Here is a 26,930-nt window from a genome sequence, read left to right as displayed (position 1 = left end):
ATGAATTAGCTGTGGTTGTTAATACTTGAGATTATATATCTTGACAGGTAGTACATAGAATAATTACCTCTATGTCTACATCAACATTGTTACTCATGCCTTTCTGAAAGTATGTCTTTCTGAAACTTTCTGAAGGTGTATAAATAGGTGTGAATGGTTTTGCCTTTTCATACTACAAAATACCTTCATAAACAAAGACCTAAAATGTCAAAGATCATAGAATCATAATTGCGAAGTCATTATTAATATGCCTTCTGCTAGAATAGATTCAATGTTCTAAGACAGTTATGCTTTTTATCATTCTTTAATTCTAATTTTGATGCTTTCTATAAAAGAAATACTCATGTGTCCTGGGAACATTTCAAAATGGCTGGCAGCATTAGGTAAATTATTTTATGGACTCCAGTTTTTAATAAGAGAATATACTCATGTGTACTAATACGGTATCTTATACTTTAGTATTTAGATATAGCTTACATTTCTATAGTCATTTTATTTTCAATGTTGACAAAATATTTTCATATGGGAGGAACCCATTTCATTCAACACAGAAGTGGAACACCCACTTAAGTGATACTCTGCAACTATTATGTGCCAGCAGTCCCACTGTACTGCAGGTCAGGTGGAAAAATGAAAAAAATGAATTAAGGGGCATATTCATATTGTACAATCCAAAGTGACATTTACCCAAAACAACAGGATTAACACTCATAACCTTAGAAACAGTGTCATGGGATCTGACCAAGGACATCAGTTTAACATATCATTTGAAGGACAACACCTCCAACAGTACAGTCTCCCTGGTCAGTTTACTGTAGCATGGGTTTGGGAATTATGGTCTGAGGGAAGAGTATCATCTACTAGTCCACCAATACTATTCTACTATTCACAGCAGTGGCCTGATTTTCCTAGGTTACTCTGTGAATGATTTTGAAAACTTTAAAATATTAACTGTTATTGTGATGGTGCAAGCTTAGGCCTGTTTGAAGCTTCCCCTCCTACTTTAAAGTGGACACACCTGAATGACATTCCACAGGCAAAAAGGGGATCGTTTGATTGGCTCTGTAGGAATATTCCTCAGGATTAGCAATCAGGGTATATCAGCAGTCAGGTATCTAGGGCAGGATAGCATGGACTGTAGAGAGTTTAATAGCACGGGAGTACCTTTTATTCCTGTGCTCTGAGTTCAGCAGATAAGCCTGCAGACTTGCTATCAGTCAAAACGTGTGAAGGGCTGAGATGGTTTAAGAAGAACTTGCAAGCATTTCTTTAAGTGGTTATTAATGAAAGAGAGATCGAATGGTAGCAAATTCACTTGAGAATGTTAGTTCTGGAATTAGTTCTTAAACTCCAGAGTCTTAATGAGGAAGTTGATTAATATTGATTAAAGTAGAGATGGAAAACTGGTTCTGAAATGCTAAGCAAGGTAAATGCAAGGTAAAGGATGTCACTGAGGATACTGGGACAAATTTCATCCAGTTGAAGCAAGGACTGGATGTAAAATGGGTGAACCCAGTTAAGTGTGCTGGGTGTTCCAGAATAAGAAAAAGACAAGCTTGTTTTAGTTAATAGGGGGAGGGATTTTAAGAAGAATTCACCAGTTCTTGCCCTTCTGAATTTACTGAAGATTAAAGAGGAGTTCTGCAGGAGATGAGCACCTTCAATGGTGCTCCTTTCCTGCTAATGAGTGTGTGCAAGTTTGTGTCTGTCTGCCCTGCAATGGACTGGCGTCTTGTCCAGGGTGTTGTGTTGCACCCAATGATGACCAACTCCCTGGCAATCCTGTATTGTACAAAGCAGAAGACGGATGGATGAATTGTAAGAGCTTTGGCCCTCTGAAGTCTGATGTTCTCTACTCTCATCATATTTTGTCTCAAGTTTCACCAGCTCTTTGTTGATCTACCTCAGCTTCATTTGAAGCCTTTTTTTTCTTTTTCCCAGAAGTACTGTTAGCATTTCCTGCTCTTTCTGGGTTATATCCAATAATGGTTAATTAAGTTCAAGTAGGTAGCTGCGTCAGCATACATAGGTTGCAAAGGAACATGTAAAGGTTTATTCCATGTTGAACGGAAAAGAAGAGTCACGTTTCGGCTGTGGAGCCTTTTCCAGGTGTGTGGGAGAGAGGGTTAAATGGTTAAATACAAAAGTTACAAAGCTTTAAATAAAATGTGGTTTAGTACTAAATAAAGCACTTGCACTCTGCTTTTTGCAGGCGTTGGTACTAATGCTCATTCACTAAAAGCAGTAACAACAATGTCAAAATGATCACATTCTTTGATGTTTCCATGACCACGTGCATTTTACACATATAGGTTTAGCACTGTATTTTAAATTGTCGGCTATTCTTTAAAATCGTAAGGCTGAATGGATTATTCTTATTAAATGAGTAGAAAAATATGCTGTAACTGTAGAACACGTCACTTTGGTAGTGCTACTGTAAAAGCGACGCTTTGTATGACTGAGCTAAACGACACTCTGCAGAGATTTAAATGCATAGATAGGCGATCGTTAGCTACTGTCTTAACAAAATCACATGGTAATGTAGCTTTCGGAAAGAGGAAGGAAATGTAGCTGAGCTTAAAATGGTCGGCTAAAACCAAGTACGTGAGAAACAGCTAAGGAAATTATTTTCTGGGATTTGTACGAAATTCAAAAAACAAAAATCGCATTAGCCTTTATCGTACAGTATCTCTGCATTCTTTGATCAAACAATGGACATAGGAGCTGCCAATAGAACGTGGACAGGGATACAGTTGTTCAATTAGATATGTTTTGGCTTTTTAAATAGCCTGAGGATCTTTGTATTTTGTTTTTTAATTATTGTGATAGGTGAATTTATTGCAAAAAAAGTGGATATCTGCCTCAGTTGGGAAGTCCCGGACAACTAGAGCGGAATGGAATCGTTTCAAACTCAGACGGGTGAGTGTTACAATCAGATACCGTTTTTTGTCTTAAGCGAAGGGAACGAGGATTGTGCACTTTTTACAGCAAGTGGTATTTTGGTGCTGACATCAAGGAGTACACAAAGTTGCAACCACAGGGGCCTAACTGCGCGACATACAGCTAGATCATTGCAAGACAAGGTCATCGATTATTTTTCTAGTGTGCTAAATGTGAAGGAACTTTTTTTGCGTTTAGTTACTTTGACTGCGCTGGAGCACTTGTGGGACTCTTGCAATTTTATTAATACCTAATTTATAGACGTCACTGGCGCACTAGAAGAACTTATTTGGTCAACAAAGCTGCTCGAAGTTATTTGATTTTTTATTAAACTATTCAAAATTCTCAAAGGATTTAAAGGTGTTATGGAAAACATTTTAAAAACTTACCTATAGGACAAAAATATATTCACGACTCACAATTAAAGTCCGATTTGTTTAGCAGATCGCCTGAGGTCAAAACCGCAGGTGGTAGCATTGGGTACAGTAGTTGGCAATACCAGCCTTCGTTCGGGTTTTTCAACAGAAGGAAATTTGCTTAAAATAGCTAATTATTTTAGGATTGTAATTTTACAGGCAATGAAAAATAATTCATCAATGAAAAGTTGGGCTTTGCAAAATGTAGCTTTATTTATGGAGGTCCTCACAAGATTTATTAAATTTCTTAAATTAAATTTGTTCTTTGTAATTGTACGTCCTGCATTAAGTAATACATTGATATATCATAGTATGTGCCTAGAGTCCTTAGATTGTCAGGGCTAAAAATGAAAAATATACAGTAACTCTTAGACCTGCTTAATTAAAATTATGAACCTTAAATGTGCTGTGTGTTGTTGGCCGTCTTTTTTTATTACCCAGTCGTTTTTGAATAAAGCCAGTATTTTATATATGTAGCTCACACATTTATCCGAAGCTGCTCATATTAAATACGATTAAGGAACTTTAGAAGCAAGGTTTGGGATTTATACACGTATTATTAAATCCCTTACAGCTCAGGGTCAGGTGTTTTGTACTGTTACAGCAAAGTTCAGTAAATACACTTTTAATAATTGTTTCAGAACAGTGGCCTCTTTTCTGATCTCCCTTATCGTTTTTACTTCACTGCTTTTTAATACCTTTTTACAGATTTAATAAACCCAAGTTGTGTGTCAAGCACATGGTCTTTGGTTCTGTTTAAATCACATAGTGATGTCAAATCCTATGGAAAAAGTACTGTTTCTAAATTATAGGTAGTTCCTTAATCTTCTGTACGCTTCTGATACAGAAAGCACCAAAATATTCACAGTCAACTTGAAACCATGACTAATTTACTGCCTTCTAAACGCTAGATTTGTTTTTCTGATGTAGTATATGAATTCATAACAGAGGCAGTGAAAAATAACTGGTGTTTATTGCACTAGAGTACCTTCACATCATTCCAAGAAAAAAAAACAGCTTAGTTGTATACACAAATGTGAATCCTTTGTTTAGTGAAAAAGTCCATCCTTGAGTCTAACTGCACACTTACATCAAGTATGCACATTCCATTTAAAAGGTGCATTACAAATATCAATTTTAATGAACAACAGAAAATGTTCTGCAGGTTTCAGATGTATAATATAGTGAGCATCATAAAAACATTTGACTCTTTATGTGTATGTTTTTGATGTAGTTGATAATCTTGAGAAGTTAATCATTCTCCATATTTATGGTGATTGTATGGTGACAGGTCCACATCATCAGAAATGCCAGGTTTGATTGTAAGAAGTGATTGGCAACTGTATGAGGCTGCATTGCTGAATACTGGAACCCCACTTCTTTAAGACTCATCCTGACATGAAAACAACCTTGTGTGTAACATTGTGGTATAGTGTAATAGTGTAACATTGATGATCATTGGAGATGAGACGGTTATCATGTGAATGCCCTTATCTCCACACTTGAACTCCATTGATCATTTGTGGGATGAGCTGTGGCAACATGTTATCTAGGGTTTGTGAACTGACACATGCTCATAAGCTCTGCAAGAAGCACAATCTCACAAGATGGCACCTGCATGTGTCACAGATAAGCAGGTTGTATTGCTTGTAGGAATGGCCACACACTACTGGCCAATGACTTTCCTTGTTAAAGAGCAATTGTAATGCTGTTTTTATATTTCAGAGTTAGAAAGAATTGGTGAGTGCATTTCAAACCACAATGAAAGAAAATGTACACGCTCACGTGTAAAAACCTGCAGTTTACATCATAAATAACATGTTCCATTTTGCTTGTTCATAGCATTACATTAGTCATTACGGTGACTAGCTACTGTGCAAAGCGGTGGCACTGTGGCTAAGGATCTGCGCTTGTGGCTGGAAGGTTGCCAGTTCAAATCCCACGGCCGGCAGAGGAATCCTACTCCGATGGGCCCCTGAGCAAGGCCCTTAACCAGGGCGCTGTACAATGGCTGACCCTGCGCTCTAACCCCAAGCTTCTCTCCCTGTCTGTGTGTCTCATGGAAAGCAAGCTGGGGTATGCGAAAAGATGAATTCCTAATGCAAGAAATTGTATATGGCTAATAAAGTGATCTTATCTCTTCTCTCAGCGAACAGGAAGAGCTGCTTCACGTCACAATTCTCACAACTCTCTGCGATAGGGTGACTATTCGGTACTTTCACAAAGTTCAGTATTTTGTGTTTTGATCGGAATTTGTAAAATTTCGTGATACCGTCAATTAATTTGTTGTTACTGAGATTTAATAACAGCATTTTTATTCAAATCAAAGTTTATTTATCAAATACCCACCCTGTTGATGAGCACTACGCAGTTTACCTGCAACACGAAGTCGATTTTCACTTTTTTTCTGTTGTGAGAAGTATTTGTGAAAGTATTATTAGCAAATCTGTGCAAATATAAAAATCACTGGCAGTTAAGTATAATGCAATGAATTAACTTTTAAAGTATAGAAACTGCCAACAAAAGCCAAAGAACTGCTTTGTAACAGGTGCATAGGTGCAAACTGGCTTTTCCTGTATATAGTACAGAAAACTGCATTCTGTTACTTAAGTAGGTCTTAAAAGGTTCAACTCAAGATTCTTATTTATTCCTTACAAGAGATTGCTTGGTTTCTTCTAGATATATTTTTCCCCAAAGGAAATGCTTTTTCTTTGAAAATACAGTTTTGAGTAGGGAATAGACATATAAAATATTGTAATAGAGAGTATTTTTTGTTCAGTGTTGGTCCTAGTTCAGAGGTGGGCAAATGTTTTTGGCCCAAGGGCCACATAAAATTTCGAAACTTTATAGTGGGCCACTTCAGGCTGCTGCTACAGATAGCCTGTCGGTTTATTTGAGCTTAACAGTTTTAAAGTGCAAAACAGTTTTAAAGACAATAAATGTTTATTTGGAATTTGATTGAAGATCTAGTCTTATTTAAACAAACCCCAGGTTGTGTGCTATGCTGTTTGCACACCTTAGGTCTATAATGAAGCAAACGTTTCTTACTGTGTATGTCTGTGAAAGTAGATCAAGTATTGAGCAAAGTCTGTTCTCCAACAATAAGATAAAGCTCATGTAACACTGAGAGGTTTTTTTATTTCTTTTTGTGAACAATAAGCATTCAAAAAACTATAATAGAAAACCAGAATAAAACCGCACCCCATTGTTTTTGTTAAATCACTGTTTTATTCATGGTTATATTCATCTCTGTCATTGCAGTCATAGAAAACATTTCTGAATCAAAAAGCCTATGATTGTATTGTAATAAGAGTCCATACAAACCATATAATCTTGTATTTTTCTTAACTTTTGTTTCCGAAGGTGTTGACATATGCTTTTACAATGTCCCAGCATTTCTTTTGTTTTTCTAGAAAAGGGATTGTGTTGGGGTTAGAGGGTAGGCTTTAGGTCAGATAAGAGCTTTGTGTTTTATGCAGTACTGACATGAAGTAGGTGCCACATAAACATATTCCTTTTCAATTTAGTAGCACAGCTTAAGGCGGTATTATAGACCTGAGGCAATCAAATGGGTATTCTGTTTCCCTGTGCTGTGTTATTCACTATTCAAAAAAACAATGTGAATTATAAATGTGCTTCTTTTTAAAAAGCCAGAAAGAGCGTAATGCTTTGTTTTTAACTATATACGGTTAATACATACAGTATGGGGTTTTTGTGCAAAATGAAGTAATTTACTAAACTATTTGCTCCAAATTGCTTAAATTTTACTTATTGGAGAATGCAGTTTAAGTTACTATAGGTACGATTGTTCAAACTGATTAAAGATAAGCTGTGAAAAACATTTAAAGTTAGCTAGGCACAGTGTAGACATAAGAGCTGTACAGAGTTGATGATATCAGTTAACGATAAATGCTGAGCAAATGAGATGTGGGTTATGTTTCTTACCGGAACACCTTGAAACTCTTAGGCAGGTGTTAACATCCGGCAGTTTGCCAAGGTCTGTAGTTACTATACTGCAGAGTGAAAGGTTGTCTTTAATTTAACTGTAGCTTTTAAGCTTGCACGAAAGAATGTTCTAAGTTAACATTAGTTGAAAATGTATGTGCTTAGAGAACCATAGTTTAATTTTCCAGAAAAATGACATAAGCAGCAATTGGCAACAACAACAAAATCAGCCAATGTGAACCCATAGTTCTGTTTGTTGTTGCCGGAGTGTTGCCTTTAAAGGTCATACAATATAGATGATGTGCAATTTTCATCAATTTCCTGAAACATTAAAATGAGACTATGTTTGAGTTTTCCATTTCCCCACAGTAATTTAAAAAAATATTCTGTTGGTGCCTGATGTGCTTCTTGCTCAAAAAGCATTAAGGACCTGGTGTGATTAATCCTTTGCAAATGCCTGATAAATATCTGGTAAAAACAGTATGATTAAAAAAAAAAAGCATTGTATTTGAAGCATGTGTTCTGTTTATGTATTGACGTATCCTTCACTGCAGAAAAATATCGTAATGCAATTCACAATACATTGTTCTCTATAGTATAGCATACAATTACATTAAATACTTAGAATATAGATATTTATATTCACAAACTCAGAAAAAAACACTAGAAATTTGAACTTCCCTTTTGGAAACAAATGAAGTCATTACTAATGGAGTCCTAAAAGGAAATTAAAGAAATCAATCTTAGTATTGTACCACGTGTACTGATACATTTATTATATGCAATGCACAACAAGGCAGTTTCTTTCAGTAAAAAGGCAAGGGGCCAAATTTACAACATTTATTGCAGCTCTTGTATGTTTCGATCTTAGATGAGCACTCGTTCAACTGCTTCAGAGGTTTTCTACTTCTCCAAGAAACCCACTCTTCTCTCTCGAGAATCAAGAGCAAGACTGACAGCTTTGCAGCTCTGCTAAGGAAGAGGATAGACTCATGTCATTGACTGCAGTAATGCTGCTGCATCACCACAGTGTATTTTAGCCATTCTGTTTATAGCAGGTGTGAATCACCCATTTTGTTTTGTGCTGATCAACTTATATCTTGACATAATCTGTAGTGTTGCCAGGTAGCGGAAGAGCTTGCAGTAGGTGGTGAGACAATGTGAAGTATTTTTTGGATCATTGTCATTTGTGTTAAGAGGCCAGTCGTCAAAATGGATAACACATCTTAAACAAAATCACCACTTTAATTTTTTTTAGTTTATAAGTAGGATTCCTACTTATATACTAAAAGGTTCCCAATCCTTGTCCTGGAGGCCCACCCACCCGCTGGTTTTCATCCCATCCCCCCTTAATTAGATAATTGCAGCCTTAATTGAACTCATCTGTGGCTTCATTGCAATATTTGCATTTTGTTTCTAGTCACAGGTTTGGGTTTTATTTCATTTACAAAATACAATGGTTAAAGAGCTGGGACAACAGTTAAGGGCTGCGAACAAACAGCTCAAATTAATCTCATTATTAAGTCAATGAAGGGTTTGTTGTGTAACTGAGGGCTCGGCTGGAACAAAATCCAACAGGTGTGGGTCATCAGGACCCACTGTACGTACTGCCAACTTTTGTAAGTGGCTGCAACTGCTCTATCTCATTTTTAACCTCTCTGTAATCTGCCTGAGTTGGGCACTTGGGCAGGCAGGGTCTGGAAAATGCTCATCTTCATCTCTCCCTTTTTTTCCTCAAACTCATGGTCATCATTTGGTGAAATTGCAGTTTTTGCAATACATCTTCTGTTATCAAATGTATCAAATATCAAACTATGTATATAGAGTACAGTTAACACTTATGAATGTTTGTAACAATTCCACTATGGCATTGCATGAATTTGAATGTACAGTGTCTTTATTCATAAAATTGCAAAGATCAACCCGTGAGAGCCAAATTGTCTGCATACTACTTAGTAGTTGAAATGTATGGATTAATCACATTTAAGTGTTGTCCGCTTAATTCTATGCTTCTAGCTTGAGGAAACTGATTTTCGTGTTGGTTACCTTGTGGACAATGCCTGTGAAGATGGTGTAAACATGCACTTCACTTCAAAGATTTCCAAAATGCTTTGGAAATGGAGGTGGAAATGTAAGAGTCTTTATACAGTATCACCGTCTGCAACTGACTTGTAGTAGCGAACTTTTGGATATGGCACTAAAATTCTGAATGCTTTTTGTTTCATTGTGCATGCTGAACATTTGCGTTTTATGCCTTTTAAAACAAGGCTTCGTAAGTGTCCCTTAAACTAAGAATTTGGTATTTGCTGCATTTTGATTGCCATCTGCTATAAATTGTATTATATTACTTTGTCCATTAAAAGTGTGGAAATTTGTTTTTGGCATCAGCATAGAAAGCTACAAAAACAACACTCAACATAAAATACGTGTTGAAAAAACGTATAGTCCTAGCCACGCAACAATACACATATAGAAATACACATCTGACTCTGCCCATTTTACACTATCTGATAGCATTCATATACTAATTGCACAGGGAGCAAGAGATTTCTTGTATACATTTTTCTTTGACATAGGCATAGTTATAAAACCCTTGGCGAAAGGTAGCAGTTGAAAAGGGGAATGGAGAGGGTAGGAGGGGTAATGAACGTTAGGGTTAGCTTTCCTTTGATCTTTGTTTTTTATACAGCTGTTTAAGCAGTTTCTGTGGTTGATCAATTATTTTGCTAGCAATATTCACAATTGAGTATGGTCCCCCGGTGACTAACAGGACTTTTATTATACAGTGTTGAAGTTGATGACCTTTGGGAAGGCGTCTTTCTCCCTGTCTAAAAATAATTGAATGAAGCTGAAAAGAAACATGACAGCTGATTTCAAACTACTGTGTGTGCTGTAATGGAGGCAACAGTAGTAAAAAAGGTCATTGTGTGTGTAATCAACCTGCTTTTGTTATGACAATCTCAAACTTAATATTATACATAGATTTTGTTTTGGTCATTTATAATAGTTATTTTGACCATTTTCACATTTACTCAGGCTTCCTTGAAGACTGTTTTATTACTACTATTATTAATCTGATCTACACAGACTATGGGCACAAGTATCTTATCTGTCTGTGACATTTTGTGACAATGAATAATCTTTACCCTTGTAACTGATCTGCTTGCTTGCTTTTTTCTGGCTTTGGTTTAAGAAATACCCCCAGCATACAGGAATTTATGTACAGTAATCTCTCCTCATGTTTTTCCAAAAAGTCACTTACTGTATGTCTTATTGAAAAGCTCACACATGAATGTGGGCAGTTCTGTGGATTGAGCAAAAAATTATCGGCGATTGTTCTCTCGGGATCAGGATAGAGAGCCACTCTTCTGCTGTGACAAAACTCTTGATGTCTTCCAAAGTTGGACTTTTTGAGCCACCTAGGCAAAGTTAGATTCCAAGCTCTTTGAATATACAGTAGCTTCAGTTACAGCTTGGTGTTTGATACTGGGAAATCTGCATGTGAGTTTTGAGTGCTTGGACTTTTTCTCACTCGGTCTTCTGTTTCTCAGTCTGTCCGTTAGCTTGTCACATTCACTTTCACACACTGGAATACACGAATGTTCAGTCTGGTAAACTGTCTTTTCCTTGGGCTCATTTGGCTACTGATCTGACTCTTCTGTGTTGAAGATTCCCCAAAGAGAGAAAACCATCTGGTCATTTTTTAAGCTGTTGGATTGCCAAATTGACATCTTTATCTTGGTGACCATGGCTCATGGAAGGTCCAGCTACAAACTTGATATCACACACATTAGCCGTAAGAATGTTTGCACTGTTTGCAAAAGGCTTTTTATGACAGGATATACAAATACTGTACCTGGGAACTGGAAGAACTGATAGGGAAATGTATAACCAAAGTTGCTTAGCTAGCTGGAGAGAGAGAGAGAGACTTATTCTTCACCTCCGCCTGTACCCTGGAAACACTGAGCTGGAGATCAGTAAGGAAAGTCATCTTTTGCTTAGCCAATTCTTGCTGCTGCTCTGGACTTTCTCAACTTTGTTTCTTACTTCATTGAGATGCTTCTGCAGTGTGTGTTTGCTCAACCTGCCTGGACTGCAGCTGCTGATCTGTCTCTCAAAGGCAGCCGCTTTGATCTCCAGGGTCTTCCTCTGTTGTTCATTGGACTGCAGGGTCTTACACTTCTTACTCAGCTCCCTGGCCACTTTGGTGAACTCAGGATGCAGTTTGTCCAGCTCAGCGTTTTGCTTGCTCCTGTTCTGGCTGGTGGCCTGGCATGGGTTATACTGCATTAGGGACAATCTTTAGCTACTCCTGCATACTGGGGTCTTTTCATAGATAGGTCTCAGACCACAGTTATTGTAACATTAAAAAAACAGTACTCTTAAGTAGAATACACTGAGAGAAATTCAAGCACAGCAAATCCCAAATGCCCTCTGTAGATGTATAACCAGTCCCATGCAGAAAGAGATTTCTCTTTATGCTCTTAACTCAATTTGTTGCTCCCATGAATTTTTATGTGCAGTGCTTATGCTTATGTTGAAAGAAAAAGGTCTTTCTCTACTTGCCTTACAACCAAAATAAGTAATGTGCAGTCTAATAAAGATAAACACATTCTTTGGTTGAAATGTTACAGAGACTGGCATAAACAGATTCCCAAATTTGGGAGGAAAAAGGGCAGCGACTTCTTACACGGTTGTGTAGACAAGTACCGCAATTCCGGTCTGTGAGATATCAGCTCTTCACTGGTACATTTTGTGTTAGCCCTCAATTGGGGAACGGGAAGCTTTAATGGTGTAGAACTGAGGTTAGTTCATTTAGTTAGTCTAGTTGTGGGCCTGGCCTTGACAAAGCTATTGTGCCTTTATACAGGCAAGCAGTCTATAAGAATAACCTATCAGAATGTATAGTTCATTCGTGCAATAGAACAAACCACCATCTATGTTTGTGCAGTAATGACAATTGACCATTTTACCACTGAGACATAGAGCAGGGGTCCCCAAAAAGCTGTTCAACTGGTTCACTTAAGCTAAAACTGATCTAAGTCGCTAAGAGCACAGCTGGACTGAAAGTATGTAGACACACTGGCCTTCCATAACTAGAACTTGGGACCCCTAATGTAATGGATTAACATAGCTGAAACAGTCAAGAAACGCAACCTTAAGTTTAAGACAAGTATTAGATTAGGTAAAAATGTAGTAAGAGCTGTGTATGCATGAAAATCATCCACAACACATTTGATTTCTGCAGTTTGCATTAATGTACACCTCTTTGATAAGGTCATCATTGCAAATAATATTTTTTTCTCAAACCTGATTAAATAAGGCATTGCTACAGACCCCTCCCCACTGCAGACCCTTCCCAAAATGATGATGTCACCTTGAACAGAAGTCAGCAAGTCTTTCATTGTCTTTCCTGTAGTGTATAATACGCTATAATATTAAATTAGACACAAAACTGTGATTTATCTCAACATACAACACTTCATTTAGCATTGAAACGGATTAGGAATGTTTCTTATGTGTAGTAGTGAGGTTTTCTGTTTTAGGCTTGCCAGACAACTGTAATGAGGTTAATATCTTCCATGAAGTCTGTATTAGCACTCATAATTGTTGTGCTGAAGCTATCCTTCAGGGAGTCTCTTCAGATATGACTATCCTGCCTTAAGTTATGGACTTATTATCATAAGTGTTTTCTGTGAGTTGGCAGTGATGTTGAAATTTGGCAGTGAAATCTAATGATGCTGGATGGCCTCTGACTGCCCAAGAGACTTGCCTAGTGTTGCCAGAAGCAGTTTTTAAGTAGGTAGCTGCGTCGGCATGCGTAGGCTGCAAGGGAACAGGTAACGGGTTTATTCCATGCTGAAAAGAGAAAGGAAACACGACGTTTCAGGTGTGGAGCCTTCAGGTGTGAGGCAGTATTTTGTCAACTATCATAAAAGCTGGTGAATTTGTGTGCCTTACAAAAAACATCACCTTTGATGAGCAAACACACAAGCACACGCGTGCTGTCACATTTATTGTAAATTCATATCGCGATCTGTATAAAGTGCTTCTCAGACCAGTTAATTGGTTAACACTGTATAATTAACAATAAAAAATGGAAAAAATGTTTTTTTGTTTTATTTTTCTGAAGTAGTTCGATGTATATCTTCAAATCAACTGAGCTTTTCTTGAACTGCACTGTTGCACTTACTTTATCCTAAACTGAAGTGTTTTCAGATGTTAGTGTAACAAATCATTATTGACATCTAGATTACTTTCCTCTGATTTATAATTGGATTGAGACAGTTTGAAATAGAAAAAAAATCAATTCCTTGGTTTCTTTTTAACATTGTACTTTGCTCCAAATAATGTCACATGGACCACATTAAACATTGCATAACTTTTATTTCATTTTTGTGTTCTTTTAGTAAAAGATTTTTTTTTGCAAAGACATAAGTCAAGGTTTTGGAAAATGTAATTAGACAAAATAAGAAATCCTGAACTTATGGGATCACATACTTTTAATTTGTTACATTTTGGGTAAGAAACAAATATAAATTAACCTTTTCCCTTGACGAATTGTTCAAACACCAGACTTTTTCAGATTTACATTCTTTAGATAACTGAAAAGCTGAAAGATGTTTGTATTTTCTCTGATGTAAGAATTCAATTCAGAATGTCTTCTCGGCAGAAAACGGAAGGCAGTTCCTGCGTTTCCATCCATCCATTTTCTAATCCGCTTATCCAGTAGTGGGTTTCGGAGGGAGCTGGAGCCTATCCTGGCAACCAAAGGACACAAGACGGGATACACCCTGGACAGGACAGAAGTCCATCTCACAGACACAAACACACGCTGACACTAGGGTTATTTTTTTACAGAATCCAATTAACCTACGAGTCTGTGGACTGTGGGAGGAAACCAGAGCACCTGGAATAAACCCGTGCAGACAAGGAGAGAACATACGAACCCCACACAGAGAGTACCACAGTTATGGAAAGTAACCCTACTGTACACCATCACTATTTTTACATGTCATTTTCGAAAAATATATTTTATTACTATTGATTAATTGATGATTCATGACTGACCGTGTTATACTTGAGTGACTGTGCCTGTTGAATAAGCACTAAATCACCTCACTAGTGAAAGAGTTTGTTTGGCACCGACGAGGAGGTAAAAAAAAGGACCTGTACAACCTTATTTATGGTGAAGACACTAGTGTGTTATAGCCATACTTCAGGTGGATTTACCAGTAGTAGAGCTGAGTCCTCTTCAGCAATGATTCCAGGTATTGTACAGTCCCCGATAGATGTCCATGTGGCACAGATGTGCAGAATGATACAACTGTGGTGCACAGTGAACAAATCAAAGGGGAGCTGCCAATCTGATGGGCACGAGTGTCTAGTTACTACAGAGCTCCCCAGTAATTGCTGGCAGCTGAATGTGTGGCGTGACGGCCTCACTAGCTGCCCTTCTTGCGGGCTCATCCTGATGGGACACCATGCTGGCGGGAAATCAGACCTCTTTTTGCTTCTTGTAACAGTGGCTTTTTTGCAAGCTGAAAATGTGGGGAGCTTATGGTACCTGTACTGTATTTGTTTGAACTGTGGGAAGAAACTGAAGCATCCAGAGGAAACCCACACACAAGGAGAACACACACACTCCATGAAGATAGCACCCCAGGAATTGGGGTGCTAACCACTATGCCGCCCAAATTTAACCTAAGTTGATCCTAATTATAGCTTTGGTAATTTGTTACAGCTATAGTTTATTTCTCAGTACTGTATAAAGTTGGATTCAAATGATGGAATTATATCACTTAACTGTTTACAAATACAAATATAATGGTATACAGTAGGTTTCATCTCTCTTTTTCTTTTGCTTCAGAGTTCTTAATTTCCAGAAAGTAGTTAAATATGAAGATGCCAATCAAGCTGTTGTCAAGAGGCAAGATAAGTCTTAGAAAAACAAAATGATACAAATGGACTGTTTGGAGAGCGAGAAAGTGGGATATATTTTGCGGTGTACATTTTATTCTTCCAAATATTAGAATATCAAATATATATATAATATCATATATATATATACGTGTGAAGGTAGTTTATAACGATTTTTTACAGTGCAGTACAATTCTTCCAGAAAGCTTCTGTTTTTCTTACTTCTCACAATGTAAGTTGACAGCAGAGCACAGTGTCAGTATGAGCTGTTGCATGAAGTTAACAGATTTTGTGAGATAGAGAGAACCACAATATAAGAATTATTGCTTATTTGTGCAATAAATCATATCAGCGATCACTGTTGTGAAATACTCCGTAGTATGATGACAATTTGATAGCAGCAGTTTTAAACAGTTGAATTCTCCAATTTTTTTTACCTTAACAATGCCTTCAGTATCATTTCTAGTTTTGGATTTGTCATTTCGACTTATGCTTTGATTTTGTCTTACCCTCTAAAGAAATTTTAGGAAGCAGCTTTTGTGCAGTTTTAAATTTAAAGGTTTCAAAACTTTTCTGCTCCAAAGACCACTTGTGCACATTGCATTTTCTTAATAGAGAATATTTAGGACTTCAGTTCAGTGTATACATTTTTAAAAATGTATTTATTAAAGACTTTTCCCATATAGCACCAAGTATCTGAGGTACTATTTAATTAAAACTTGCAAACAGAAAAGAGTCAGAATCGTACTTTGCCTACAGGAGCAACTTGCTGGCTGAATAAAAATAGAGATAATGATATGACATTTCAGAGTTCTGGATGGGTGTGTCTGTTCAGGACAACGTCTTTATCTTCATAAGTTTCGTACTAAATGGCCTTGGGTTATCTCTGATAAGATGTATAATATCTACTACTTGCATATTATATAAGCTGGGTATTGACAGCATGATAATGAATAAAGCAGTGCCCACGTAAAATGATTAAGATAATAAAGATATCCTTCTAATAAGTAAACCTCAACTTTCGTTTAGCCAGAAACGATAGTGCAGTTACTCTGTGTTTTGAGGAGTGGGTTGTGCTTTGTTTAGCTCCTCAAAAGAAAACACAGTTTCAGGTTAGTTTTAATTTGGCAAAAAGGTTGCTTTTAGACTCCCTAACGTTAGGATGGTGAAAGTCTTATTATTTTCATTCACCGGATGTTTTTCAAGTCTCCCTCTTTCCTAGCATTAATTCCACATCAGCAGGGTCAGCTTGTCGGCACACCAGTCTCCATTTGGTGGTTTGAACCAAATCTTTGAGCTGACGCTGACCAAGAAATACTGCATCTGGCACGTCACTCCGTCAGAATGGGGGGGGGAGGAGAACAAAGTAATGTAGCCAATTCATAGAGGGGGATTATTAGGAGGCATGGGAAATTTGGCCAGGACACCGGGGTTACACCCCTACTCTTTTCAAGAAACACCCTGGGATTTTTAATGACCACAGAGAGTCAGGACCTCGGTTTTACATCTCATCCGAAGGGCATTAGGGGCATTAGGACCCACTTGGACCGCAGGGTGAGTGCCCCCTGCTGGCCCCACTAACACCTCTTCCAGCAGCAACCTTAGTGTTTCCCAGGAGGTCTCCCATCCAGGTACTGACCAGGCTCACACCTGCTTAGCTTTAGTGGGTTGCCAGTTGTGAGTTGCAGGGTGATATGGCTTCTGACTCCTGGATGTTTTTCAACTAATGTACTTGATATGTAGACCTATTCACTCCAGATGATTTCAAGAAGAAATGTCAAAATTATGTCAGAAAATCAGAAAGGAATAAATTTCGGTCAGTGTATTTATTCCCCTGTGTGTTCCCTCCTCAAAGCCAGGTGGTTCATAATTTCATGTCCACCATAACAATAACTAACAATGTATGAATGCAAAAAGCTTATTATCGAACTGTTCATGAAATGTGAAGTGTTGCAACTCAGATGGACATAATTTTAATGAAAAAGGTATGCAGCTTCTTAAGTGTAGATCCACTAAAAGTGTTACAGTTAAAAAGTAATAACAGTCAGTCTGGGCTACAGGACATAAAGGGAGATTACTTCAAATCATCCTAAAGCCTAAGGCAACAAACAGGATGTCTGTGGTGAGGTGATTCACATTTTCTGTTTTCATTATTATTTCATTGATCCTCGTATCCCCTGAATAGCTGAAAAATAAGTAAAGCAGAACTGTGTGACTTTCATTAAATAATTGAAAATGTATGGTAGTTTACACCAGAGAAGAAAGTGCATTAAGAATTGAAAGATCACAGAAATATGTGGAGTTGGCTGTTGGTTAATTTCTATCCCCGCTCCACAAATTTCAGGCCTAAAAATGCTGGGCTTCTTAAGGCGTGAGATGCACAGTACACTATCTTCCGAAAGTATAGATACACTATTTAAAAAAGAGAGATTAAGTTAATCCTTCCTGCCATTTATCCTTTTTCTAAACATTACATCCAATTTAGGTTCAAAGGAACCCAGAGCCTGTCCTGGCAAGTAACAGGCACAAGGCAAGATACAACCTGGATGGGGCACCAGTCCATTGCAGGGCACAGTCACTGGCACGCACACACTCACACCATTGCCACTTTTCCCACAAGTCAGTTAACCTACTAGTATGTCTTTTAGGAACTAGAGCAGTCATAGGAAACCCAAGTGAACATGGGGACAACATACAGACTCCATGCAGATAGCACCCCAGGTTTGGTAATGAACCTAGGGCCCCAGTGTGGTGCCATTGACCTGCCTGCAGTTTATTAAGAGTTGCATATTGCTTTTGTTGTCCTAAATTATGTCAGTTTTTTAGAATCTTGAATAGAGAATGGTCACCTGTTTTCTCATATAATATGGTTTCTATGTGCCAGTCAGAAAATCCTGTTTAACCTACCATTGTGGTTTAAATGTGATGCAATATGTGTATTGGTCACATTAAGTAAGCCTTTTGTGTTCTGTACTTTGGTTTCATTTTTGTCTAATTGGAACATAGGAGTAAATTTGATAGAGAACAAGAGAGTAATTTCTTATTGTGCAGATGGCCCAATGTTATTCAGTAGGCTTATGAACTACAGTATGTTAACACTTTCCCAAAAGCTCTTTCCTCTGCTACATAAAGGAGTATACTATGAAAAGCTCAAAATTCTGTTCTGTGGTGTTGTCGGTGTATGTTATTATTGTTGATAGTGACAGTGCTACTAATAATTTAGACTACACTCTATATTTACTTTGACAGATCATATATCAACTGGAACATAGCTTTGATGATAAAAGTGAGAAATACTGTCAGCTTGCAGCCAGTTGTTAAACAAAATTACAGGAAACTGAATATATCAGAAACCAAAACTAGATACTATATCATACAGAAAACTTTAACAAATATCCAGATAAAAGTCACTTGGTAAAAACTTCTTGTATCTGCACAAATGTGCAGCCAGTGTCTGAACCGTTCTGCTAATGTGCAAAATGCTGTTTTCTGTGAACACAATTGCTTCATTATTGTAATAATCTTAAAAGTTTAGAAAGAACTTGTCAATAGAGATTGGAATCACCAATAGATCATCAATTGTGATTAGTAATGTTTTTTCATTCCTCTGTATTAGTAATGCTTTGCAGACATTGATAACAAAGTGTTTACCAATGTCATGGAAGTCAGATTTATCCTCCTTGCTAGTGCTGTAACAAAAGGTTTTTTTTCCCTGCGGTTTAGATGTTCATTCCAAAATTTTCCATTAATTTTTGAATACTGGATAGTTTTCAGAAGTTATCAAAGCATGTTACTCCCTTGAATCATTAAGGTTTTTTTAAGGCTGGGCACTCTATCTGCTTGGTTTGCATACTACAAACCAGGGAAGGAGATGGGGGTTGTATTGTTAAACGCCCCATTTATTGTTCAGCATGAACTCGTACAAAGACATTATGGTGAGGTTCTTAAAGGTGTCAGTGCAACCTCACACTTTTCTTCCTTCAGACAGTTCTGATTTCTAGTGAGCATTTTGCAGCCTTACTTTATACCTGGATACTGTAGTTAAGCAAATGGAGAGGCTGTATGTATACCTTGATAACGTGTGTTGGGGTGCAAATTTAGACTGCTGTGTAAATTTAATATAAAATAATTAGAATAAAAAATAACCAAATTATTTGATAGTAAAAGAAGGACATGTTGGGCTGCCATTACACTTAGACTTCAGTGCCCATTAAAAAGGAGGCTATCTGTATAGAGCTGTGACAATATTATTGACACTGACTGGTGACTATGATGTACAAGAATACATTTTCCTCTATTACTCTGTATATGGACTTTCCAACCTTCTGAACGGTACAGAAAGTGGATAGGTGCTTTCAGGTTTCTTTCTGTTACGCATGGCAGCATGCATAGAGTATCATAATAATAGCTCCATAAAGTGCTGCCTTGGGGAACTGTCACTGATGTAGTTTGAAAGACTGCTTATAGGATTTCTGAATGTGTTTTTTTGGAAAGAACATTTTACTTGTAGATTGATATTGATAATAAACTTTTCTTTGTGAAGTGGCTTTAAAATTGAATGTATCATTTACATTTTTTTATAATCAGTGTATCACAAATGCCATGTGTGGCAATGTCTTGAGTGGTCAAAGTATGTTCTGCCACTAAATTTTCTGGGCCAAAACCTCAATGTAATTAGGGCACTACAGTACATGTTTCGCTAGGATTTACTTAATCACAAAAAAAAAACAATTCATGTCGAGTTGTATAAAGTGGTACATTACCTACAGGGATTACACACAAAAAAAATATGTCCGTTTAGCATAGATACCCCCCCTTACTTTATTTGGTTCATCAGTTTTCATCTAGTCACACAAACTGTAAATAGGGCCTGTTCCCTTCTGACATGAAAGAAGCAGCAACCAAATTTATTTATTTTTGCACATTGGTACTTAGAGTCTTGCACAGGCTTATTTTTATCATGGCCTTATCTGGGAGCTAATAGTCTTTGCTCCCATGCTATTTATAGGATGCTCTTCTACTCCAGTAAGATAGTCCTGAATTGGGCTTGGTGGCATTTTGCATGCTGAGGTTCAAAGGGATTTATGCTCCATTTTTCATTGGTGTGTTCTCGGAGACAGACACAGCCAGTTTTGTTCCAGACGTAGTGGATTATACTGTGTGTAAATGGCAAATTTGTGTTTCATACAGAAAATACCACGGTTAAAGCACTGATTACACGCTTTCAGAATGGTGCTATGTTACACATGACCAAATGCAACAAGCACAATTCAGCTGAAATAAGCACAATTAGAGATTAATTTGTGTTAATTCGTATAGAAGAATTTTGTAAAAGGGAATATCTGGAGTTATTAAGTTATATAGAATGAGTTCACCTGACTTGTCTGTGGAATCTTTTTTAGTATCCTGGGCAAAGAAATTGATTTTATGTTTAAGATGTTTTCATATTTCATAACTGGAAAATATGATATGTGCAAATTTTAAAATAGTATTTTTACAAATCCAGGTTTTCCCAGCGTAAGGAATGTTCTTGCCTTCTATATAATATCTGTAACATGAAACGTGATGTAAAATCACTACTGTAGATCTAAGATAATCTAGTGCAGAGTGACCGTTTTAGGCATTGTTTTTCTGTAGAACTATAGAACACAGAAGGAGAAGAAAGAAACGTGTTTTAAAAGGTCTTTATAATCCAAATACAACTGGTTAATGGTGTACTGCAGTTTGTACTTTTGTTATTTGTGATTTTCCTTTTGTCTTCAGACCGGGCCTTGTTGCCGAGGAACATGATTGAAAACAGCATGTTTGAGGAAGAGCCAGATGTGGTGGACCTGGCCAAAGAGTCTCCTCTTTACCCCCTGGACCCTGACGATGCTGTCTATGAGCCTCGGAGCTCCAGGCTGCTGGTACGAGGACTGGGGGAGAATGAGCTGGAGGAAGAGGAAGAAGATTGTGAATCTTCAGCACGCCTGCTGGGGATGTCATTCATGAACAGGAGCTCCAGCCTGCGCACCAATGCGTCTGTATACAACCGGGAGGACCCCAGTGGAACGTGCACCATGCCCTCCCTTAGGGCTGTGGTCCTTGGAGCATTTGTAGTTGTGGTAGTTGCTTCTGTTGCCATGGTCATTTATTTTCTGCCAAAGTGCACCTTTACCAAGGAAGGCTGCCACAAAGCTAATCACTCCATGGAACTTATCTACCCTATTGCTTCTGATGGGCAGCTTTTCCCATGGACGGAAATCAAACTGCCTAAAAATGTGAAACCTATCCACTATAATCTCTCACTCCACCCTAATTTAACCACAAATCAGTTTGAAGGAAATGTTTCCATACTGGTCAAAGTCCTGGAAGACACAAAGAATATTGTGATTCACAGCTTGGAACTAAACATCAGCAAGGTTACCTTTGCGCGTTTAGGAGAAAATCAGTCCAATGCCACAAAACACCTGGAGTACCGTCCCTGGCAACAGATTGCTATTCAGGCCCCTGAACATTTTCAGAAAGGGCAAAGTTACATCTTAACGTTGGAGTATACTGCATTTCTCTCAGGCAACTACTATGGCTTTTACAACAGCTCCTATGAAAATACGAAAGGCGAGAAATGGTAAATATTGAAGGCTTTTGTTTGTTTTTAATAAATACAGCGTTTGCTTCTGTAGAATCACGTTTTTGCTCCAGTTGTTCCATACCTATTATAAGCAGTGATGCATGTTAAACATCTGGAGCTCTGCATCGTGTTTTGACTGTTTTTAAAACAACAAAGATGTGCCCGTAAATTCTTGATCAGCGAGGGCCTTCTTTTATCACCAGTGGTCCATAAGTAGTTTTTTTCTGTTATAAATCATTGTTGTAGATATCCCCTATCTTTTGAGCTAGGGGCAACCATTGTCATCCAGTGGATTTTCTGTCTGCTGCTGTTCAAGGAAGCTCTTTAGGGATCACTCTGACCTGCCGAGGTGCATTGATTACCTTTCACTAACCCCTTGTGAAGACAGTTTTTCTTAGTATTGGCATATCATTGATCTTGCAGTTGACTTTCCTCTGGAGAATTGAACCTCCTATGTACCTGTACATTTGACCATTTTCTGCTTGTTTTTTTAAATGCTTTACTAGATTTTCTTCTTTATTTGACATGTTGTCTTTTTGTTCTACACAGGTTTCTGGCTGCGACTCAGTTTGAACCTTTAGCTGCTCGAAAGGCTTTCCCATGCTTTGATGAACCTGCATTTAAGGCTTCTTTCTTAATTAAGATAAGGAGGGAGGCTGAATACATCTGTCTTTCCAATATGCCAAAGGTACTAATGTGTTTTCCTCTTAATGAAATCAGATTGCTGACTTCAGACTATCTATGTCAGTGGAATTTATATTGGTAACACTGAAAAACAAATAAAAAATAAATTGTCCAAGTCAGCAACATACAGCAGTGGAGCTCATTTCTCTAATAATGTTTTAATCCTACACATGACTACCAAGTTTTATGAGAAACATGGAGGAAAACAGTCCCTCTTATTGTATGAGGTAATATATCATAATGTCTGATGTCTTATCTGAAGGAAAAGTGCGGTGCCAGGGAAATTTCTGTTCTTTGATCTTTAAACTATATTTAAATCCTTGCCCTATCCCATTAAATTAACTTTAAAATCCAAAACAATCTTCATTTCCCTTAAAAGCCACTATTCATCTGAGATTCACAGTTTAATATCATTATTGCTTCTACCCTCTTCTTTTTTAATGCTTTTGCACTGCTGACTGTAAAAGTTTTGGATTTTAAACAATGGACCTAATTTTGGTTATACACATCAGACACCTTTTCAGATTTTGTCTTTGAATTACTGAATTTGCTGTATGTCTTTTAATAGTGATTTTAGATTCATTAGATTTGTGGTAAGGAGGAGGTTTGGTGATATTTTTTGTTTGTAAATCTCTGCTGTAATAGTATGTTTTTTTCAAATCAGAAATTTCCAAAGTGCTAACATATAACCATGTTTACATGAAGCTTGTCCTAAATGAAAATGGAAAAATAAGTATATATTGAAACATGACCATTTCTGCATAGACATCAACCACGTGTATTTGTACATTGTAGAGAAAAACCTGAAATAAAACTTATATTTACATGACAATATTTGGGGATTAAATTTAGATTCAAAAGAGCTTTTTGTCATAAAATTTATATTTTGTTTTTTCCTTAGAAAATCAAATATGTGTTTATTTGTGTCTTCTTGTTGGCTATTTTTAATTGAAAATGTGGTATTTCATTTGGTGAAAGATTTATCCATACAGTACATTTTCATAGTGTGTGTCTGGTCTTATAGTAGAATTTTGTTTTTACGTAACCTGAGGGACTTAGTAGAAGAATATTATAGGAATTAAATAATAATTCCTGATGTTAGAGTCTATTGTTCATATAATTTAAATAACTGTAAAGAATTTTCTATTAAACCTTTTGGCAGAAATGGGTTTTACAGTATTGATAGATTTGGGCTCGATAAAACTAAATTTGTTGAAATATAATATGTTTGTATTGCAGAGAAGCACTGCTGTCTTGCCTAACGGAATTCACGAAGATGTTTTTGAAAATAGTGTGAATATGAGCACATACCTGGTAGCTTTTATTGTATCCAACTTCCAGAACATTAGCATGAATGCAAATGGTACCTTGGTAAGTATTTGTTTTGTGGACTGACTTGTAAGGGTAGCTGCTGAATTGAATCTCAACAGAAAAAAAAAAAGTGTTTATAGTAATACAATTTATTATGGACTTGTATTGTTTGCAATACAAGTATATACCTTCTTGCAATACAAGAAGGTATTTCTTCTTCACCTTAAAATATTAATTTCAAATTAATTTTGCTCTTTACCACATAAGGAGAAAATGAAGATGTATTCTAAAGTAAATATATTTTTTATATAATGGTGAGATTAATTTATTAATATCAAACATAGAAATATTCTTTACTCTATACGATCTCACATGAACCTCTATTATTGCACACAGAAAGAAGTCATTCAACTAACTGAAAATTGTCAAGTAATGGTGTGCACATGAACTTATTTAGGTTTGCTGTAGCAAAAGATGTGAATGCTTATGCAACATTTTAGCCTTTTCTTTGTTGTTTTTTTTTCTGAATTTTACAGTAACTCGAGCATTCACAGTTTTGATTAAAACTGATTAAAAGATTTATGTACTGTACATCATTTGTAATTCAACAAAATGTCAAGGGGGTGAATACATCTGTAAGGAACTGTGGATTCCCTTTTTTACATTTACTTTTCATTGTTGTGAATAATGAAGAAATCTGCTTCTTAGAAGTTTAATTTAATTGGGTCTGATTTGGCAGTGACGTTTCACTAGTTTTAATATGTTTAAACAAAATGATTAAGATATGCTGTGATTGGGTTGGGGTTATGCTCATTATCTAGTTGTCATGATTGGAGTACTGTAACACCTTACTGGGACAAATTGTAAGGATCTAAATATGATTTCTGTATGCTACAGTATCTGTCCAGTGGCCCCATGTACTATCTAAAAATTCTCTGCATCAGCACATAGCTCCCATTCTCTGTAAATTACCCAGGCTCCCTGTACTTTAACATTCTTGCTCAATGGCACTGAACAGTCTTTCTTCTAGGTATCCTAAGAAATTTATGAGTGTAGTCCAACTTACTATATACCTTTTGATTCTGGTGTTCTTACTCATGAATAGACCAGGTTCCAGGTGACATAGTTTTCTCATGTGCAGCACCCTGTCAGTGGAATCATTGCCTAGATCTATCAGACTCTGAAACTATCAACATTTTCACTTACTTAAAGACAAATCTTTTTACTGTGTAATTTAGTCTTATTTTTGGTTATACTAGTTTAGTTTGCTGTTCTTTTCCATAAACTTTCTTTTTGCCTGTTGAGAATTGTGTGTACTGTTGTACAATGTTTTTTTCTATAAAAACACAATTATTATTGTTGTTTCAGAGGAAAATGTGCCATCTTCTCATTACTGACCAGTTTTTAAGATCTGAAAAGATCAGCCTAGTATGTGATATCAGGCTGCTACTTTAAGACCATTGTCACATGCTTTGCAAGTTATATTTAATTTCTTTTATTAGAATTATTCTTTTATATTGCAGAACAACATAAATGTAACAATATGTTTCTCCTAGAAATGTCTCACACAAAATATACAGCTTTCAAGTTTGGATCAGTTAGAGTTCCGTGGTGCTTATGTCTGTATCTGTTTTAATATTTCTGTCTGTTTTTTCATAGGTTTCTGTGTACACTGTTCCAGAAAAGCTGGACCAAGCCAGCTATGCACTGGAAACTGCAGTTAAGCTGCTGAGGTTTTATAACAAGTTTTTCCAAAAAGAATATCCATTGAAAAAATTAGGTAATTTGAGTTTGTGTTTGCTACTATTTTGTTGACCAAATTTGTGTGCACGTACATATTTTGTCTTCTGTGACAAGGGGCAGATTTCTGTACATCTGTTTTATGTGAGGTGTAGATGATAATTCTAATAATTCAGTCTTTTGATGAGATTTTAAAGGATGGGTACAATTTTGATTGTAAAAGCTCTATGCAATTTGATTTCCCAGTTCAGCAATGGGCCTCATCCACTGCCAGCTGTTTGCTTTACTTTATTGGTGTTTAATGTGGCAGGACTCCGTGGTTACAGTAACCTATACATTTATTATGACTTTATCTTTATTTTACTGTATGGTGGTTTTTGCTTTGAATGCTACATATGTCTTATTCCTATATTCCTTTTCCTTGTAGATCTGGTTGCCATTCCTGACTTCCTGGCAGGAGCCATGGAGAACTGGGGATTGATCACATTCAGAGAGAAGACCCTATTGCTTGACAATAATTCTTCTATTTTAGACAAACAGTTGGTCACGACAGTTATAGCACATGAGCTTGCACACCAGGTACTGTGATATAGCCCTCATCTGGACCCATAATTCTTTATGCAGTGTTTTAGGTGGCTTAGAAAGGTCTGAGAACTAAAAATATAAAATGTCATTATGTCATGGTGTCACGTAACCACAAATTGGTATGACTGCAAATAGGTAGTAGTATAACAGTTTGCGTTTTTGCAGGGAATAAACATAAATGCACATCCAAAATAAACTTTAATTACTTTAGTGATTTGCTTGAATTACTTTAAGTGATTTGCTTTTTTTAAAAAAAAGTATAGTATTAAAGTGTTAGTTCACCTGTATAAAAGGGTTTTGGTAATTTAATTTTTTTTCTTTCCAGTGGTTTGGTAACCTAGTTACCATGTATTGGTGGAATGACCTTTGGCTAAATGAAGGCTTTGCAACGTACATGGAGTACACATCAATAGCAAAAACCTTTCCAGAACTTGAAATTGTAAGTTGTTTTAAACATTTATGAAACTTATTGATCATTTGCATTGCTATAAATTTTAAAATGTATTTTGCAATACAATAGAGAAGAGTAGAGCAGTTAGCATACTGAGATAGGGTTATAACAACAACAAAAAACGTAAAAACAATCTTATCTCATATTCACAGCACAGTGGTAGCTTATAAAGAAGCAGATGGACAACTTGTATCCTAAAATAGCAAATAGCACTATACATTGTTTTGGTGACTCTCGACCAGAAGCTTTTGCTAAACATGAATAACAGCAGTTATTATTTAGGCTGCCGCCAGTAGGATTCTCAGAACTGTGGTTGACAGCTCTCCGC

General features: G+C 36.8%; 1 protein-coding gene across 1 annotated transcript in view; it reads left to right on the top strand.

Moving 5' to 3' along the window:
• The first annotated feature begins 2,513 nt into the window (after window positions 1-2,513).
• lnpep (leucyl/cystinyl aminopeptidase) overlaps window positions 2,514-26,930 on the top strand; it is a 39,917-nt gene continuing 15,500 nt past the window's right edge. Inside the window, exons 1-7 of the mRNA XM_088912089.1 lie at window positions 2,514-2,919; window positions 20,985-21,828; window positions 22,381-22,519; window positions 23,755-23,886; window positions 25,486-25,606; window positions 25,994-26,145; window positions 26,477-26,590. Coding sequence (XP_088768215.1) covers window positions 2,895-2,919; window positions 20,985-21,828; window positions 22,381-22,519; window positions 23,755-23,886; window positions 25,486-25,606; window positions 25,994-26,145; window positions 26,477-26,590 — 1,527 coding nt within the window. The 5' untranslated portion in view covers window positions 2,514-2,894. The remainder of the gene's footprint in view (window positions 2,920-20,984; window positions 21,829-22,380; window positions 22,520-23,754; window positions 23,887-25,485; window positions 25,607-25,993; window positions 26,146-26,476; window positions 26,591-26,930) is intronic.

Source organism: Atractosteus spatula, chromosome 3, assembly GCF_055471065.1.
Source record: "Atractosteus spatula isolate fAtrSpa1 chromosome 3, fAtrSpa1.hap1, whole genome shotgun sequence".
NCBI lineage: Eukaryota > Metazoa > Chordata > Actinopteri > Semionotiformes > Lepisosteidae > Atractosteus > Atractosteus spatula.
The sequence above is the reverse complement of the archived record's forward strand: the minus strand, read 5'-3'. Positions and strand labels throughout refer to the sequence as shown.